General features: G+C 42.1%; 1 protein-coding gene across 3 annotated transcripts in view; it reads left to right on the forward strand.

Annotated features, from left to right (window-relative positions):
* The window catches only part of LOC311489505 (receptor-type tyrosine-protein phosphatase mu), a 155,241-nt gene that overhangs the window by 33,092 nt on the left and 104,038 nt on the right, over positions 1-18,111 (forward strand). For all 3 annotated transcript variants that reach the window (XM_084546618.1, XM_084546617.1, XM_084546619.1), the window contains exons 2-3: positions 1,812-1,934; positions 14,023-14,297. In XM_084546618.1, the coding sequence (XP_084402744.1) occupies positions 1,812-1,934; positions 14,023-14,297 (398 nt within the window). The remainder of the gene's footprint in view (positions 1-1,811; positions 1,935-14,022; positions 14,298-18,111) is intronic.

The raw sequence follows: 18,111 nt of genomic DNA on the forward strand, positions 1-18,111 counted from the left end.
TTTTTTTATTGTTTTTTGTTTTATTTACACCAGACATCTGGACCTGTGGCACCATTTAGAGCCTTAGAGCACATATTACCACTAGCAACAATAGCCATCAATAGCAATGGCTAAAAAGTATATTAATAATATATTTTCTAAATGTTAAATTTCCTGTAACAAAGGGCCATTGTTTGCTAATTGGTTTAAAAAAATTGCTGGCTACGTGAAAACAACTTCAGCACAGTTTGCACCTTTTAATGCATGAGTTGGAGTATAACTTGTGGTGTATGTTTTTTTAAATTAAACCAAATGTAACGTGTGAAGAGTCAGTTGAAGCTAAATTAGTCAATTTTTGGCCACAAACAAGTTCACCAGTGAACATTTGGCTCAACCTTTAGCTTGTTGCATGCTAGCAAACAACTGCCTATTTGGCTACCTAGCTAGCATTAGCTTAAACAGGGCTAAATTGACATGTTCAGTTACATCAACTTGAGAATTTTAGGTAACTAAGCTATTGAGAATATGTCTGTCTGGTGGTTCTGCATGTTTTATTTGCATGTTAGCTTCTCTTGTTGGCTTCTCTGATGTTTTCTAGCATAGCTAACCTAGGGCCTGTTAGTGTAGATGAGGCCTACACATTTCTCCATTATACTAAAGAATTTCTGGACACTTTTTTTTTTTAACCTGTAATACTTTGGCAGTCTCTCCCCTTTCTATGTCCGCCCCCTCAGAAAGTCAGACAAAGCAACAAATACATCATCAGCGGTTGCCCTGTGGAGCGAGGTATTAATTATCCTGTGTTCTCCTCATTTGGCCACTCATTTGCACATGTACTGTAAATGTCACCAGAGAGATAAATGGGAAAACAAAAACCCCAGCTCGTAGCCTTTATGCAGCAGAATGTCAGAGGGAGCTTGTAAGAGATGAGATATTGGTTTTGGCCTGGCGTAGATTCTGGCTCAAAGGACAGTCCCAGAGGCAATAAAATTTGTATGTCATCTGTGTTTAGAAACTTATTAGCAATGTGCCAGCCAACATTTTCAGATTTGCTGTTTGGGTTCAATTCTGGCAAGGAGCAGGGCAATGTACAGTGCATCTGTAATCAACAATGTAATCAACGCAGTATCACTGTGTCCAGATCCTCGTGTAGTCTGTATCTGCATTCTCTGAACACCACAGTGTAACAGCCGTCTTTATATTCCATGTTTTCTCACTCGGTGTGAACTTTCCAGTCACATATTGTTCTGACATTCATTTTTTTTGTAGGTTTATGAGAGGATCGAAATGCACTTTGGGGGGGAAAAAAAGCTCAACTCTCACATTCTCTGTGTGGCCTTTAAGGTGCCGACGAATAAAGGGGTATTTGTATTAATCGATCACACGCCAAGCCTTGTTGAAGCCTGGACCTAATGGTTGCTTGCTGTCATTTTGCAAGAAGCTTGTAAAAAGGATTAGAGTGGCTCTGTGCAGTAAGGGTGCATGAGCAGCAAAGTTCTGTGGCCGGCAAGGAAAATAAATCAATTTATCCCTGATGGTGGTGCAGTTTGGGAACATAATGTCTAACGATGATGGAGTTTGGACACTTCATACTTGTCATTGTGAAATTGGACTGCCGTGTTGCTAATGATGGTAATGTATGTTGTGCCTCGCCTACTACAGTAATCCTTCACTCTGTCTCACTTAAATGCATCTCATTGTCTGGCATATTACATTATGAATACCACTGGGGGAGAAAAAAGAGGAGAATTTAATTTATATATTCATTCAGTTGAGCAGCAAGTTAATGGGAAAACTGTATAACCATATAAATTTGTTCCTTTTTGTCACAGGCGATTGTAACTTTGAGAAGCCGCTGGCAGCGTGCGGATACAGCCAAGGCCGAGACGATGACCTTGACTGGGAGCAGGCCAGTACTAGAGAGAAGTCTTCATCAGATCCGTGGATGCCCTCAGGTAAGGAAACGGTGGCATGACGACTCGATCAATGCATCAAGAATACATCACCGCAATAGGCTGCGCATTTGACACATTGACATATTTTCTAAACACTTTCAAAAGGATATTCAACCCTGGCTTCATTCACATGAGCTAAATCATGCAATGTCAAATGAATGTGGCTCCAAGGCAATTTAAAGTTGAGGAAAGATACATGGGAGTGGATCAGCCTCCTGTTACGTCTGCCATAGTTAAAGGGGAACTACTGTTTAACCAGGACATTATTTCTGGCATAAAATACGATTGTTTACTCACCAATATAACTTTTGTGCAATTTGTAGTCGTTTGGGAGATATTTAGATCTGCGTATATCCATATAGTGGGAGTGACTGGGGCACCGAAACACAGCCTCTAAATAACGCATTATCTGCCACGAAACTCGTTCATTTCACCAATATTTTGTTATTAGTACACTAGTGCTATTCCCCGTTGAGTCCGGAGTTAGCTGTTATCATCTGACCTGGATGATGTCATCTCGGAGTGTTGCGCGCACCCGCGACGGTCGGCTTGTTTACCTGTAATTTGCTACTGCTAGTTTTTTGCAACATGGCTGAATATTTTTCCGATTCTGAGGTTGTGGACAAACTATAGCAGTAGCAAATTATCGGTGCCCCAGTCACTCCCACTATATGGATATACGCAGATCTAAATATCTCCTGAATGACAAATTACACAAAAGTTATATGGGTGAGTACACGATCATATTTTATGCCAGAAATAAGGTCCAGGTTGTAAAAAACAGTGGTTTCCCTTTAACTGCATTCTTTAAAATAGAAACTAGTACTTGGCATAAGGAGGCACAGCGATTATAATAATTCCAAAGATGCAACTACTTTAATGTGAGACATTTTATCTGCTGCGTTTTTGCTGTTTTATGTTTTCCCAGGAAGCAAGCATATCACCAAATGGCAAGTTTATTCTGGTGATTTAAGAGTTCACACGAGACATTTTTCTGATTAGGCTGACAATAATTGTAATATATCGCAAGGCTCCGTATAAACAACTTAAGTTTCAGAGACTAATAAATATTGATTGCAGCTCGGATGCACAAATATTTCATCTTGTAAAGATTTAACCATGTTTTAGTGTTCTCCTCTGCTGTTCCAACACACGTTTCCCTCTGGTTTATTGCTGATGTGGGACATCGATGAAACTTCCCTCTGACGCTTCGAATCTTCTGAGACGGTCACATGAACTGAAACAAAAGCAACATTAGATATCATGGTCCTCCGATCCATTTTAATTGAAGAGGGCCTATCCGTCAGCCACATATTGAAATTCATTAAAATGCTTTCCCTGCATTTTGTGTCTGTCGCACGCAATTTGTCTCTTTAATGTTCCATTGATCGCTTCTCATTTGATTTGAAATGCAGAGATATCGCCGCCACTGAGCAGAAGACACCTAAGGAATTAGACTAATGGAATGACGCTTTTTTTTTCATGTTATAACAAAGGTAGCGTTGCAAACTAATGGATATTGTTTTCCTCCCCTCTCTGATGCCTAATCTCACAAAGGCTGCATCACAGATAGATTGAACCGAGCCCCCGCCCCGTCCCCGGTGACAGAGAGGGGAATTAATTAGCGGGCCCTCACTAATTTTAAGCAGCCAGTGCCCAGACCTGTTTGTGTGTACATCAGGTTGATGTGTGTTGAACTGCCCTGGAGAAATTACTTTCTATAGCGGGGGAAGTGTCTCCTTTTTCCAATTGATTAATGTCGGGACACATGGAGGCTGGGCAAAGGTTACAGCGAAATCTGGAAAAGCCTTGACCTACAAATTAACACCTCGCGCACAGTCTAATTTTAACATATCTGATTAAAATCCCATGTCTGGTTAAGTGGTGTCCCTGATTGTGCTTCCCAGTCTGAGTACACTTCAGACGGGCTTGTTTTCTACCTGCGCATCTTGAATTGTGCGTAATTAACAGGTGGCAGCTCTTTCTCCATTTCACAGTGTGAGCACTCAACCTGCCGCACAAAACTGTAATCTCTCCTCTTTGACCACATTGAAAGGGATGTGAAATGTAGTGTACTTGACATGTGAAATTGTTTTACGGCTACTAGAGAGGGGGTTGATGGGTAAAAATGCATTTAGGTGAAAGCCACACTGGTGGAAAAGCTATTTCACCTCTGATTGCTGTCTTACTCTCAACCCACACTTATGAATCTCCACAAAACGACCTTATCATACTCACAGAGCAGACTGTTATCCTACCTGGTGTGCCAGGACAGGAAAGGACTGAAGTAGGCTCAGAACAGAGAACGGAAGGAATTACTACCTCAAACACCTTTAAAATTGGTTGTAGACTGTATTTGTCCGAATAGGGGTGTTTTTTAATGTCACTGTGACTGTGAGATTTAAATGGTACTCAAGAGTCTTCCCTGTCCTGTCTGACAAATCAAATTTTTCCAGAGGTTTGAATATCTGGCTCGTGTAAACTCAGACTCCAGTGTTCTTAATGCTGTGTTCACACTACGGGCAGAAAAGCAGCGGGGTAAAAGTAATTTTCAATGAAAGCCAGGGATATAAAACTACGAATTAATGCCTGATATCAACCATAACATTATGACCACCTTCCTAATATTGTGTAGGCCTCCCTTGTGCCTCCAAAACAGTTCATCAGAGAATGGACATGGGCCTTCTGAGGGTGTCCTGTGGTGTCTGAAAAACACAGTGTTGTTAGTGGGGGCCTTTGGGTCCTATGGATTGAGGGGAGGGGCCTCTGTGGATCATCACACAGATACTTGATCAGTTTGGGATCTAGTGAATTTGGAGGCCAGATCAACTCCTTGTGCTGCTCGTCAAGATTTTTGAGTTGTTTCCAAACCGTTTTTGTGTGTGTTCCTGTGTCAGGCTGCATCCTGCTGGGGATGGCTGCTGCCATCTAAGAGTGTCATTGCTATGGGGTTGGGGGTGTCTAGTCTGGTCTAGGTGGGTGCTACATGTCTAAGTAACTTTCGAATGAATGCCAGGTCCATAAGTTTCCCAGCAGAACATTGAATTGTCACAAGATGGTCAATGTTATTTGCTTCTCCTGGTCATAATGTTGTGGCCGATCAGTGCATGTTTTTTTTTTTTTATCAGTTAATTTTAAACTGAATGACGACATAACAATGCAACTTGCCAGCAATGTAGCTGTTTTGTTGACCGTAATGTGAACATAGCATTTGAGTTTTAGATTATTCTGTACTTTATAGATTAAGACCATTACTCCTAAGGATGTTTCCAAAGGGCTAGTTGTAAGTAGATTGCTACAGATTGCAGCGTATAGACATTTGTACAGGTGTTGGTGCGCACCTCGGTAGATGACAGCAGTTACATCACGTGGTCTTAATCATGTGGAATTTTGAAAAACAAAATGTTGATGTATGACACTCAGAGGTGTTGACGTGCTCCTTCGGCCGTGTTTTGTAGCTTTCTTTTCTAACCCGCAACCATAATTTATTGCCAGGACCTTAATGTTTCTACCACATCAAAGCTAAAAAAAAGCAGACCAGTCATGCATGGATATTCTTCTCTGTCTATGGTTGAAACTATTTGTAATTCAAAGCTTTAACTGTCAATGAATGCCATTAGAAGAAGTTGATAATATTAAAAACTAGACAAGACATGAGTTATTTAAAAGGAAGTGCCAAGTTCATAATACAATAACATTTTTTTCTTTGTATTAGAGTTTAATTAGATTCAAACCTGAAAGCTGCAAACTATCTGTTATGTGCATGCGAAATTGTGCATCAAAGGCTTGTGGAATCAATAGCAGACATTGTGAATTAAGGTGCTGTGTCCGTGTGGTACAGAATGCGGTACAGAATACACTCATGAGAGGCGTTAATCAGAGTTTGATGTCAGGCCGCTGCAGACTCTCCCTCATCCTACAAAGCCCTCGCTGCAATCAAAGACCAGACTGGCCCAGTTCCATCCTAGCATGTAAATAAGAGCAACAGAACGGAAAAGTGAAATGAAGCAAGCAAGGAAAACAAGTTCTTTGGTCACAAACTGCGCCTGAAACTCTAGGTTGTTTATGACGATATGGTCCCTACATAATTGCTACGTCTGGATGGAGAGTTGCCTTGTTTATCCCTCCGCACGGCCCTGATTGCATGCTTTGGCTCCTTTTAGGGTGGTTCAGCCTAGTTCTGAGGCTCTGCATGCCTGGCTGGGCTCCCCCTCAGTGTGTTCCTCTCCCAAGCCAACTGGAGAAACCCCGAGCAGAACTGTCACTGTCTGTCCTGTTATTACCGACAAGCCTCATCTGTCCTGGACGACGATAATAAAGTCGTTGCAGCCAATACCCCCTCAGCTTTGGAAAATGGAGCTGGATGCACTTCTGTCGTATCCGGGAACTGCATATGATTTACAAAGAAGATTACCACGCTTGAATCAAAGTTGCAAAGATTGTGTCTCGCGTCCACACTCACTGTTGTTGAGTTCCGCAATGCAGTGCAGTTGTCTTAGAAGTCTGGATGAAGATGACTTGACGTGAAAGTTTGCAGTGGGTGTGCGGCGTCCAGATGCTATTAAGACAGAAGCTGTTTTTAGTGAGCCCCAGCTGGTGCAGAGGCTGCCTCTTCTCTGATGGTGTCATGGTGGCCAGCAGTAGGCTGCTGCTCCCTGGCTCTCCCCTGAGATGTGTTCTGGGGAATAATGGCAAGAGGAAGAGAAAGAAAGTCCTCTAACTGAGATTAATTAGGGTTTTTGTATTCTGCTCGGCACAATAGCAAATGCAGCTCCGGCTAAATGACTTATTGTTTCGTTCTTAATGTCTGCTCTGAATATGTTGCAGAAGAGAAATTGAATGTTTTTGTCTCACTTCTGCACACAGTCTTTGTTTTGATAGCGCGCCCTTGGTGGATAAAGACGCGTAGACAATGGTGAAGGACTGGCAGGATGAGGTTCTTCATAGGTTAATGGTGATCCCTCATTCGGGTTCTCTCTTGTCGGGTTCATAATGCGTTCATGCAAATGCATCTCAATCTTCAACCCAGAAGGGCGTCTTTGGAGTTCCGCTGTTGCATATTGATAAGACGGATCATTTTAAAAGACCATTGATCTTCTTGACCATTTCGTTCAGGAGGTGATCTATTGACAAAGCCAAGTTTTGTTTATGGCTCTAAATGTGCCTTTCACATGAAGGAGAAGACGACTAGCCACTTGAAATATGAGAGGAGAGAACACCCACTGACTGAAGGACGTCAGAAATTAAATCAGAATTTAAATCACATCAGCAAAAGATGGGATTTGCTGTTCCATAGGGAGGGGTGTCATGTTGCGAAAATAAGCTAATTTCTTTATTGCCATTCACAACTGTGTGCAAAAAAACGCACCTTGCACGGTGTTGGCAAGGTCGTGAGGTTAAGGAGAAGCCCCATTATATGATTAGATGACAAAACGGTACAGCAAATTACTACGTCTGATCTATTTGTGAATTAATTCTTGGTTACGAGAGACTAAGATTTTCAGTTTAGCCTGTTGCGGGGGCTAAGAAGTGTCCCCTTTGTCTGAGCAAACAGGTTTACACATTACGAAAAACAGGATTAGGAGCCCACTGCACTGTCACGATGGAGGACATATTTGCATGTGGTGTCTTTTTTGTGTCTTAAGTAGTCGCGGTACGAACAATTAATGCTAATGATCGGTGACTTACGTGAACACGTTCAATTGTTTAATGGGTTGGTATCATGCAAATGAGCCATTATATGACCCATTTATTCCAGCGGAGCGCCAGTAGTGCGTGCTGCATATTAAGATGACATATTAAGCCATTAAGAAATGCTGTTGATTGACATGCAGCAACAAAGGATGCCGCCAGGGAACATAATACGGGTCAGTTGTTCCACCTGACTAAAGTGACAGGGCTGCAACGTGTTCGGCATGATGGATGGTTTTAGGTGAATCTGTTTGACTCCGTCAAAGAAACCTGCCAGGCCCGTCACATGGAGAGCCCAAACTTATTCCGTGTTATTTCATCGGGCTCCTTTCATGTTTCAAAGGACACAGGGAAAGTTCTGGGAAAATTGAGTGGAGGCCATGGCTGTTCACATTAACAGCCTAACCCTCACAGCGAGAGCATTTTTGATTGGTAGCAGACAGTGAGAATAGCCCTGTCTTCATTGACATTTCCGAGGCGGCAGCCGTGCTTTTCTGCGGTGGTGACCTCTGTGAATTTTATTAGCAAATGAGACCTGGAGGGTTTAGGTTTAAAGAGCGCCCCTTCATTCTGATTTCCCCCACATAATGATTTTCACCGGGTTCAGGACCTGAATGGAGGAGAAATAATGAGCGCTAGTCATTATTGCAAATTATATCCTCTGCTCAGACCATCACTCAACTCATAATTAAACTAAATACCTTCCACCTATAGACTTTGATGATTAGGACTAGACTGTAACTTATGTGTGGGAACTAAATTATACCAGACTGCATTTCTTATCTTTTTAATAAAAATAAAAGAAGATGTAAAAATGTAGCCGCTTAACCGGATTCCTTGAGGTCTTTTGTCGCACCTTGCATTATTCTGCTTATTCCCGCAGAGCAATGCATTGCATTTGGATACTTAGCTGTTTTTGCAAAACCGTGCCTTCAAGGAAAATCATCCGTTTTGTCCTTTTAAAGGAGTTTTTTCAAGGTTTCTGATTCTTGGTGTCAAACAAGGAAGCATAAGTAGTAGTGACATTTGTCTGAGGTCACTGTTCCATCTCCTCCCCCTTTGCCCTGAACCACCTTCTCTTTTCTTCAGCGATTACAAAAAGAGGCTGACTCTAAAGAGACTTCACTGCAGGAAATAAGGAAATTAGGACGTGGCCTTGTCACTTGTTTGAAATCCTGAAAAGCCTTTGGCTCCAAAATGAGTTTGATTGTTTCATAAAAGCAGGAATTCCTTCTGTATGACACTTTGTTAGGCTATCAGTGGATTATAGTCATTACTTTTTGCCATCAAATTAAAAAAATTTAAAGTATTTATTTAGCAATTACCAGTTTCCCACTCACGTCTTTCTCTTAGCAGAAGGAACTTTTCTTCCCATATGGGCTGACTCGAGCTGCGGCCAGCTCCCGACTGCTCTGCCAGTTGAATGAGCTGTCAGGGCGAAGTATTAACCTGATGGAAGCCTCCCCTGGAGTATGTCCACGGTTTTCTCTGTATTGCTCATAATACCATTAAACCACTAAGTCTGTTATTTTGGATTATACAATGTGCACCTGATCCTGACCATTTGTGGGTTTACACGGGCTGGAAAAGACTTTATTCCAGTAGATTGCACGGGTTGTTTCGACCTCCAAATGTGGTTTCGGTTTGTTTGTTTTATGTTTTTGTTTGTTTCACAGTAGAATTAGTCGACTGGTTTGAAATGTATTGATGCCATTTATCAAAAAATTGCGCAAATGAGATCCATGTCTGATGATCACTGATATAATATTTACTAAATGTAATATGTGGTGTGATATGTAATGCTTTTTTTTTTTTTTAGTGGAAAAGCTCTCACTCAGTCACAATGCCCTTGCCAATGATGTCTAAAACATTTCAGAATAATGAAAGTCACACTTTTTGTATCCGATCCGCGTGTCCTTCATTTCCAAGGAACAGCAACGTGAGTGCGGTGCATGCAGCATCTGCAGCAGGAACACTTCATCTTCAACTCATTCATTTTTCACACCAGTCTCCATGTTCTCCATGTTCAGCCATCATTGTAATGGAAGGTGAAGGTGGCCTACATTGGAATAATAATAAATCTGTTCCTCTGAATACCTTAGACAATAGCACAGCCCTGGCCTTTACGGAGTTGCGGAGACGGGCTTAGAGTGTGCCGAGAGCCCTCTATTTTTAATTGGTCTTGAACGCGGCATTGTTAAGGCACAAGAGATGGAGGAAGAGGAACGGAGCCAGAGAAAACACCCTTGTGCATCACTAGCACATTAGCACAGCACTAACACAGTGTCATTATAATTTGCTCTTAGTCTCGCTGGCTAATTAGCTTGTCATGGTGCAGCAGGTCCTGCAGAGTATGTGGTCATTAGACTCGGAGACCGTGGAGACTGAATGACAATCAGTGTTCTGTCATCTTCTTCTGTGAGAAGATGACAATGGAAGTGTGAAAAGGAGGCACCATGTCACTTGAAACGCTGTCTATTTTAAATTTCACGGTGGTCAGTAATAAGGAAAGGGACGTTTTTTAGTTTTTTTTTATGCCCCTTGTTGTGTTCGGGTTCACCGGCTCAAATCAAGACAATTTGTAGGACTCAAATTTGGTGACAGGGATCTCACAACCCCCAAGAAGAAAACTCCTTTTTAGTATCTCTGTCAAGTCACTTCGCTTCTACAACTATGGCGACAGGATTACCAAACAATACTTCTTCCTATTGTTTTATTAAAATTTCATGAACACACACACCCACAAAAAAATAAATAAATGTACAAATGCTGCTTGAGGAATCTGTTATTTTCATCTCTAATTACCAACAAAGAGCAGTGCTGTGCATAAATCTCCGGCGCAACACTGTCACAACATGGGTGTTTGAAATGAATAGTAAACAGTCTGTTTTAATCATAGAGGAAAGCAGCGGTGCCTGCCTCTTTGTCTTTGTAACGTGAGCTACAGCTGAACAATTCATCAGCTGATAGTCGGTGCCGGTTCACACCAAGGGTTACGGATATCTCAAAAAAAAAAAAAAGGGGGTGGGAGAAAAAAAAAACTTAAACTGTTCCAGGCACCCGAAACAGATGGCTGGTTGTTATTAAAGAGACCTCAGGGCCCTTATATAAAGGCACCTGATTGAGACTGGACAAATAAGTGCCTCGGCGTCGACTCATCCTCTGCCCTTCCTCATTGTGCGTTACACAACTTCCCGCTTGGCCTCAGAAATAATTAGCCTCAACACTTGAATCAGAAACAAACTGAAAAGTGAATAATAGATTAAAAAAAAAAGGGAGAACAGAAGCATGCTGTTCAGAGTAGTGAATCATAACAGGGTGATCATGCCGTGCAGGAAAATCTATACATAACATAGGAAAGCAACATTCATAAATAGCTAATCACAAGTTTGAAAAAGCTAAAAAAGTGTTTTATAACGGCGAGCATGGCGAGATATCACGTAGGGCTTTAAACTATCCTCACACTTTGAAGCACAAATCAGTCTGTCCAACAGCTAACTCTGAAAGTCTTTGCATCACTTCCTTTAGTGTTGTCAGTTGTCATGGCGACGTCTTGTTGTCCCGTCGTTCCAAAGTTCCGCACCTAGGTTACAGGACGACTGGGGTGTATCCATGACAACTGATCAAGCTCCATCCAGTGATAAAAAGCCGTGAGATACAGTTGAAAGTTCTGGAAAAAGCCAGCAAATGGGCCTCGAGTTACATGTTTTGTTTTGTTTTTTATGTCAAACTGCATCTTTCCACCGTCTGTCACACACTCTAACGATCAACCATGTGTTTGCATTTTTATAATTACACATCTCTCGCATAAATTCCTCAAATATTATCTGTAAAATGTGTTTTTCTTGTCAGCCAAACCCACAGTTTCTAATTGTCTGTGAAGGTTCTCACAAAACAGGCTCCCCAAATAGATGCCATGCGGATGTACAGTTCTACCCATCATCATTTCTGATCCTCCCAGTGATCCAAAACCATGTTAAGATCATTTAAAACAGCAACTGCCTGCACCTGACAAACAAAGCCGACGAGGCTGACTCTGTGTCACCGCAACTCGCTGCTCCTCCTCCTCTCCTGCTCCCTCTCCTCCTGTTTCATTGTGTAAACATGACAGAGCCCACACTCATTATCCAAAGCCGGAGACAGATGGAGTCGGTGAGCGTTGCGAGAGCAGCGCAACAAGACAAGTGGGCAAAGCTCGACTCGTTGATGGAACAAATGGGGTTTTGTGAGAGGCTCCCTGGCTGACACACTCGGGGACCGATCCCGCTGATTTTAGTTGACGTTACTCGTCTCTTTTTAACGCCACATCTGAGTGAATCGCCACATGTTAAATTTAATGACAGAGATTTGTGTTTGCCGACGCTCCCGCCTCACATGTGTGTTTAGCTTTTTTGCTTACAGGTTGTTTGTCTCACCTCCTAGCAAAAATCTTCCAGTGTTTCTTCTAAAAAAAAAGATTTCTTTCACTTTTGGCTGCGTCTCAAATGCTGTTAGAATTTATGCCATCTCATTACAGAGCCTAGCTAAATAAGATGATGACAAATAGAATGTGTTGTGCATCTCCTTGAGAGTTTGCCAATATAATAATTCTCACTTGTGTTTTATTGGCAAGAGGGTAGAGAATTAGATTAACCTTTAATATTGGACCAAAGCGATAAAATCTAAATGGGGCTTTCTTGGCAAATAGATTTTGGCTTATTGATTTCTCATCATTTCCCTTCTCTGTGTCATTGAGGGGAAACACTCCTCTCAAATACCCAGCTTTTTTTTTTTTTTCTCTTTTCTTTTGGATTAGTGCCTCTGTTTCGATGAGTGGTAACGATGGCAGACAGTTTCTATCAATCCAAAGATAAGAGCATTTTCCCATCAAAGGTCACAAGCTCAAGTTGTCAGTGTTAATAGGAAAGCTCTCAGAACACTCATTTGCTTGTTCTCTGCGCGCTTTTACAAGATTATTTCCTTTTATTCGATTACTGTTAAAACCCGGGATCTGATCACTGTTAATATTGTTTATAATTACGTGCCTTTAAACAAAAATGGACCCAAATTATTTCCGCACATGCTCACATGCAATAATTATTCACCCAATTCACTTTAAATTGAATTACCTGTATTAAATGCCATGTTTAGCGTGTTTAGAAAAGTTAGCAGCTCCTACGGGAAAAGTGGGTGCCAAATGAAAATCTAAAATCACAGTAAATCAAAGGTCAACTTTAAAACATTAAAACATGGCATGCATTTGCTTTACACTACAGTGTGCTGTCTTTTGTCTTAATATAAAATAAAAATAGTAATGTCTAATGTCTCTAACATCTCAATGCTAATGTGAATATGTTAGTTTAGTGTGTTAGCGAGCTAATATTTGTGGCGTACATCAGACACAAAGTGAGGATGAGGTTGGTGGGAATGCCACTAGCAGGCACCCGGTCATGAAGTCACATTAGTTTGGCCCTTGATGGCGAGTTAAAGGGGAATTACCGTTTTTTTACAACCTGGACCTTATGTCTGGCATAAAATACGATCATTTACTCACCCATATAACTTTGGTGTCATTTGGAGTCGTTTGGACGATATTTAGATCCAGTGGAGCGCTGCGTATATCCATATAGTGGGAGTGAGTGGGGCACCGAAACGCAGCCTCTAAATAACGCATTATCTGCCGTGAAACTTGTTCATTTCACCAGTATTGTGTATGAGACGCTAGTGCTATTCCCCGATGAGTCTGGAGTTACCCGTTATCATCATCTCGGGTCTGTAGATGACGTCATCTCTGAGCGCCGCGCACACCCGCAACGTTTGGCTTGTTTACCTGTAATTTGCCACTGCTAGTTTTTTGCAACATGGGTGATTATTTTTCTGATTCTGAGGTTGTGGACGACGACTTTATAACAAAGTATTGGTGAAATTAACGAGTTTCACGGCAGATGCGTTATTTAGAGGCTGCGTTTCGGTGCCCCACTCACTCCCACTATATGGATATACGCGGCGCTCCACTGGATCTGAATATCGTCCGAACGACTCCAAATAACACCAAAGTTATATGGGTGAGTAAACGATCGTATTTTATGCCAGAAATAAGGTCCAGGTTGTAAAAAAACAGTAGTTCCCCTTTAAGGGACCTCTAAAGTCACAGGGATATATCATCTGGAAACCTATCTATAGACAGATTATTGCAGCACATCTAGTTTCGGTGATAGTCAACCAGATGACTCATTACTACACTGAAATATCATCTATTTTAGCCTACTATCATACCACCATGCTGTGGTTTTGTTGTACAGTTGCATGCGCTGTTGGACACCAAATTTGCAATTAAAATCAGTTTACCTGACAGTGACTGAATCTGTAGCCTAATAAAACCTGCCCAACTCGTGACCTCTTGTCCTTGTTTTTGCAGGGTCAGGCTTTATGATGGTGAACACATCGGGACGCTTCGCAGGGCAAAAAGCCTTGCTGCTGACACCCCAGCTGAAGGAGAACGACACCCACTGCGTTATCTTCCACTACTATATAGGGGGCAGGGACAACAGCCACCCCGGTCACCTTAATGTCTACATCAAAGAAAACAACAGTCCCATGGGGATGCCTGTTTGGAACGTGTCGGGTCCCGCCACCCGCTCCTGGGGACAGGTGGAGCTGGCCATCAGCACGTACTGGCCCAACTTCTATCAGGTGAGGAAACGCGGTCGAGATATTTTGCGTAACGTCTCATTACAAAACTAGGTTGCTCATTGTAAGCGGCTTTTATAGTTGAGCCAAAGTCATTAAAACCTTTTCACTGGGTGGAACAAGACAAATTTATTTTTTGAGAAGGTCTAAACAATCGCACAATAGCCCATTCAAAACGCCTAAGATTATTGATTTCTGGGACTACCTTGGTATCCATGGTAATCTGCTCTCTCTCCCTTCCATCTGAGCCAGTTCTCTTTTTTCCAATTCAGAAAACTCATTTTCACTTACCAATGCACATGACTGCTGGCCGGGGCAAGGTGATTTCACACTTGCCTGGCTATTAGTCTTCGCCAGGTTTGTTCCACGAGTCCACCAAATGTTAATTGATGCGGAGAGACCCCTGAACCCCCCAATGGGAGATGGTCCCTCAGTGAATTATTTCATTATGGCCTGGCAGAGCAGGTCCACGGTGGAGCGGAGGGGAGTCCTTCTGCCTGCTCATCATAGCCACTCTGATAACTTAGTTAACAAGATACACCGCTGAGCTTCTCGCTGTTCAGTGCGGGGATGGGAGGTTTAATGAGAGGCACATGGACAAAAGAAGGAAAGAAGAGGGAAGGAAGGCAACAGTTGAGCAACACAGAATGTGCTACAGCTACCAGTAATAGTTGTAGCGGTTAATGATGCAAAGCCAGTCTGGTCAAATGTTTCCAGTTTGGCTTAAGACACTTGATTCATCCTGTTTGCAGACATTTTGGCTCAACTACAAAACGTTACAAGCTATTAGGGGTTGTTGTACCGACTAGTCGCTGTGACGCTTCAAGCAGGAAGTCAACTAGTCGCCGACCACGTGACGATAACAACACGGACGCCTCGGAGAAGACAGGTGAAGAACCCAGTGGGTCGTTGCACCAAACTAGCAGCGGTTCATCAACAAATGTACTACTGCAATACACGATCATCTGAAAAGACATCCGCTAAAGCTAGCAGAGGAACGGTCCAAATCCTCTGGACAGCAGTCGGTTAACAACTTCACCAAACGTCCTGCGGTAACAAAGAGAAGGAGGCTGCAAATCAACCATTAGTTGACATCGTTGCTGTGGTTGCAGTGAGAAGTCGTTCAACCCCTACAAGCTATAACTTGAAATGACGCATTGACATTCAACCTTTTAGGGAATGGCTGAACATTTTGACATGTTGGTTGGTTTGGATCATGTTTCAACAAATCTCTGCTTGGAGATTTGGACCCAAAATGACACACTCTGCTTTCCAGCGCGTTCAGGGACACTCCCAGCATCTGTCGCCTTTCAAACCCCAGAGGAAGCTCCATGTGTAACTGTTCCGGGTCCAAGCTCACAACAACATGCGAGGATGCTAATGATCTTAGCAACAATCTCGGTGAAGAAAAGAGAGGCCAATGCTTAAAATTGTCACTAATTAACAACATACCGCTAATTATAGGTATCTTTAATTGCACAGTAGCCTACGCAATTGTCAAAGGGAAGCCACCTGATACTTGAAAATTATTTTTTAATTACCGGTAAGGCTTTTAGTCATCACGAGCCTTTCAGCCTTTAATAATTACTCTTCTTTCGCGGCATCCGTCAAACTTTTAATTGAGATTGTCATGCATTCTCAAATTGCTGAGCATTGTGACAACATTATAATTTCCCGTGAATATAATGTGGAAGCTATACACGCCTCGAAGACACTACTCAAAATACGTAGGCATAAGATGAAACCCTGTGATTTATCTTGCACACATAAGTGCACCAATGAGAGAGAAAAACCCAAAACCTACTCATCTGTCTTGATTTTTAATGCAGTAGAGTCCATGGCAGAGCTAATCAATCCTGCTGTAATGTCGTACTTAGCCAAGTCCCTTAGGGATATCCAGTGCGGTGATGTAGACGTTGAACGTTGGGTTCACCGTCTGCCTCTCCGACAAATGAGAATGGTGAACTTTCCTGTGACATCAACAGCTCCGTCCCATGTGAATATTTTCACTCTGTGGGTCAGGCCCAATTATGCTCTGCACTATCATTGATGCTGGAATCAATTATATCACAGCTATTAGGCAGGCTGACTGATGTCTGTTGCACAAACAAAGGATTTCAATTAGAGTGTGGGGGCCAGTTCATTTGTCTGGTGGCGATATATGGAGTGCTTGGCCTTTTAATTTCCTTTAAATTAGCCTGTAATGAGGCCATAATTGGCACCCAAGACATTCACTTTCATATTTCATGAGACAAAAAAAGAAATTTATAATTAGACAGCCTTATCTGAAGGCATCCTGCCTCCCAGATGACAATGCTAACTATCTCCGCCTCCACATTGCCAGGCTACAAAAGGAATCTCAGACATGTGGAGCTAGCAGGACATATGTTTCTAGGTGACACCATACGTGGAATATATCCACTAATGTATATAATTCGCTGGAGGATACAGTTTTATATTTAGGGAATGATGGCATGCAAAACATGTGTAGCTGCAGTGTGTGTAGTGTAATGGGTCTTTGCACCACACCCAGGGTTTGGCAAGGGACTGGCATTCTGTTTCCCTTTTTATCACGCTGCAGACCATGGAGTGCATAACTCTGACATTCTGCCGGGACACGCCTTCTGTCACAGCCTGAGACCATTTGTTTTGCAGGAGAACTCGGTCCTCAAAATAGGGATTAGCTTGTCCTATAGAAGACAGTTGCATTTTATTTTCAAATTTCTCTTGTCAGAGATAGCAACGAACGTGTCCACTAAGTATAGATGCAGAGCAACTGTTAAAGGGAGCAGCAGTTCCTTTACCATGAAGGAGATGCTGTTTAAATTTTACATTATAGGTTTGGTTCGCACTAATGCATGAGCTTTCCATTTGATAACAGGAATTATTTCTTTAATAGCCAGTGAAAAGTGAGGCAGTGAGGTCTGTGCTTAACCTGGAGACGCCAGGTATTTGTAATTTAAAACTAGTTATAATCTTATTGAAGATGACCACACAACTTGCCCTGCACAAACCTGACCTCACGAAGAGTTCACAGCAACTGTAACTCAACATTTACACCCAGTGACTCCAAGGAGGAAACTGCCTGAACTAACATATCACCTGACAAGTGATGGAATACGGGGGGCATATCTGACTGGACACTTGATCCAAATGGCATTTTAAACTTAGTAATAATTAATTACTTTCTTTATTTTCTATTAAAATAAATCAAATGCGTTGTGGGGGCGGCTGTGGCTCAGTAGGTAGAGCAGGTTGTCCCCAGTTGCTCCCAGTGCTTGTGTGAGGGAATGGATAGATGAGTCTGTGACTGTAAAAACACTTTGAGTACCAATAGGTAGAGAAGTGCTATATAAAAGCAAGGCCATTTATCATTATAAAGCATATCTTGCAAACAAAATCGAACGCAGAACACAAGCAAACATTAAGTCTGGAATATTTATTATATGTCTGACCCCTGTAGAGGCCTTGTCCTCATCTAAACACCAGGATCCCAAATAAATCATGGTTCTAATTTTAAAGTATATGTAATTTTCATATTAATAAATGTGCAAAAACTGAATTCCATTCACCAGCATTGTGTTGGGATGAAAGCAACTAAGATAAAATGATTAGATGGAGGAACTTTGGGCGAACTGACCTTTAAGCATTGCTGTGATGTTCAGTGCCTCATCCCTCCATCCTCCCGTGTGTTTGTCACAGACTGTGCGCTAATCGTCTCAAGGCTCAAACTTAATTTAACACTTGCATGTCATAACACCTATCAAACTGTGACATATTGTGGAAATAATGTCAGTGGCCTGCAGCTGTGTCACCA

This window comes from Chelon labrosus (assembly GCF_963514085.1).
Source record: "Chelon labrosus genome assembly, chromosome: 6".
In the NCBI taxonomy this organism is placed as follows: Eukaryota; Metazoa; Chordata; class Actinopteri; order Mugiliformes; family Mugilidae; genus Chelon; species Chelon labrosus.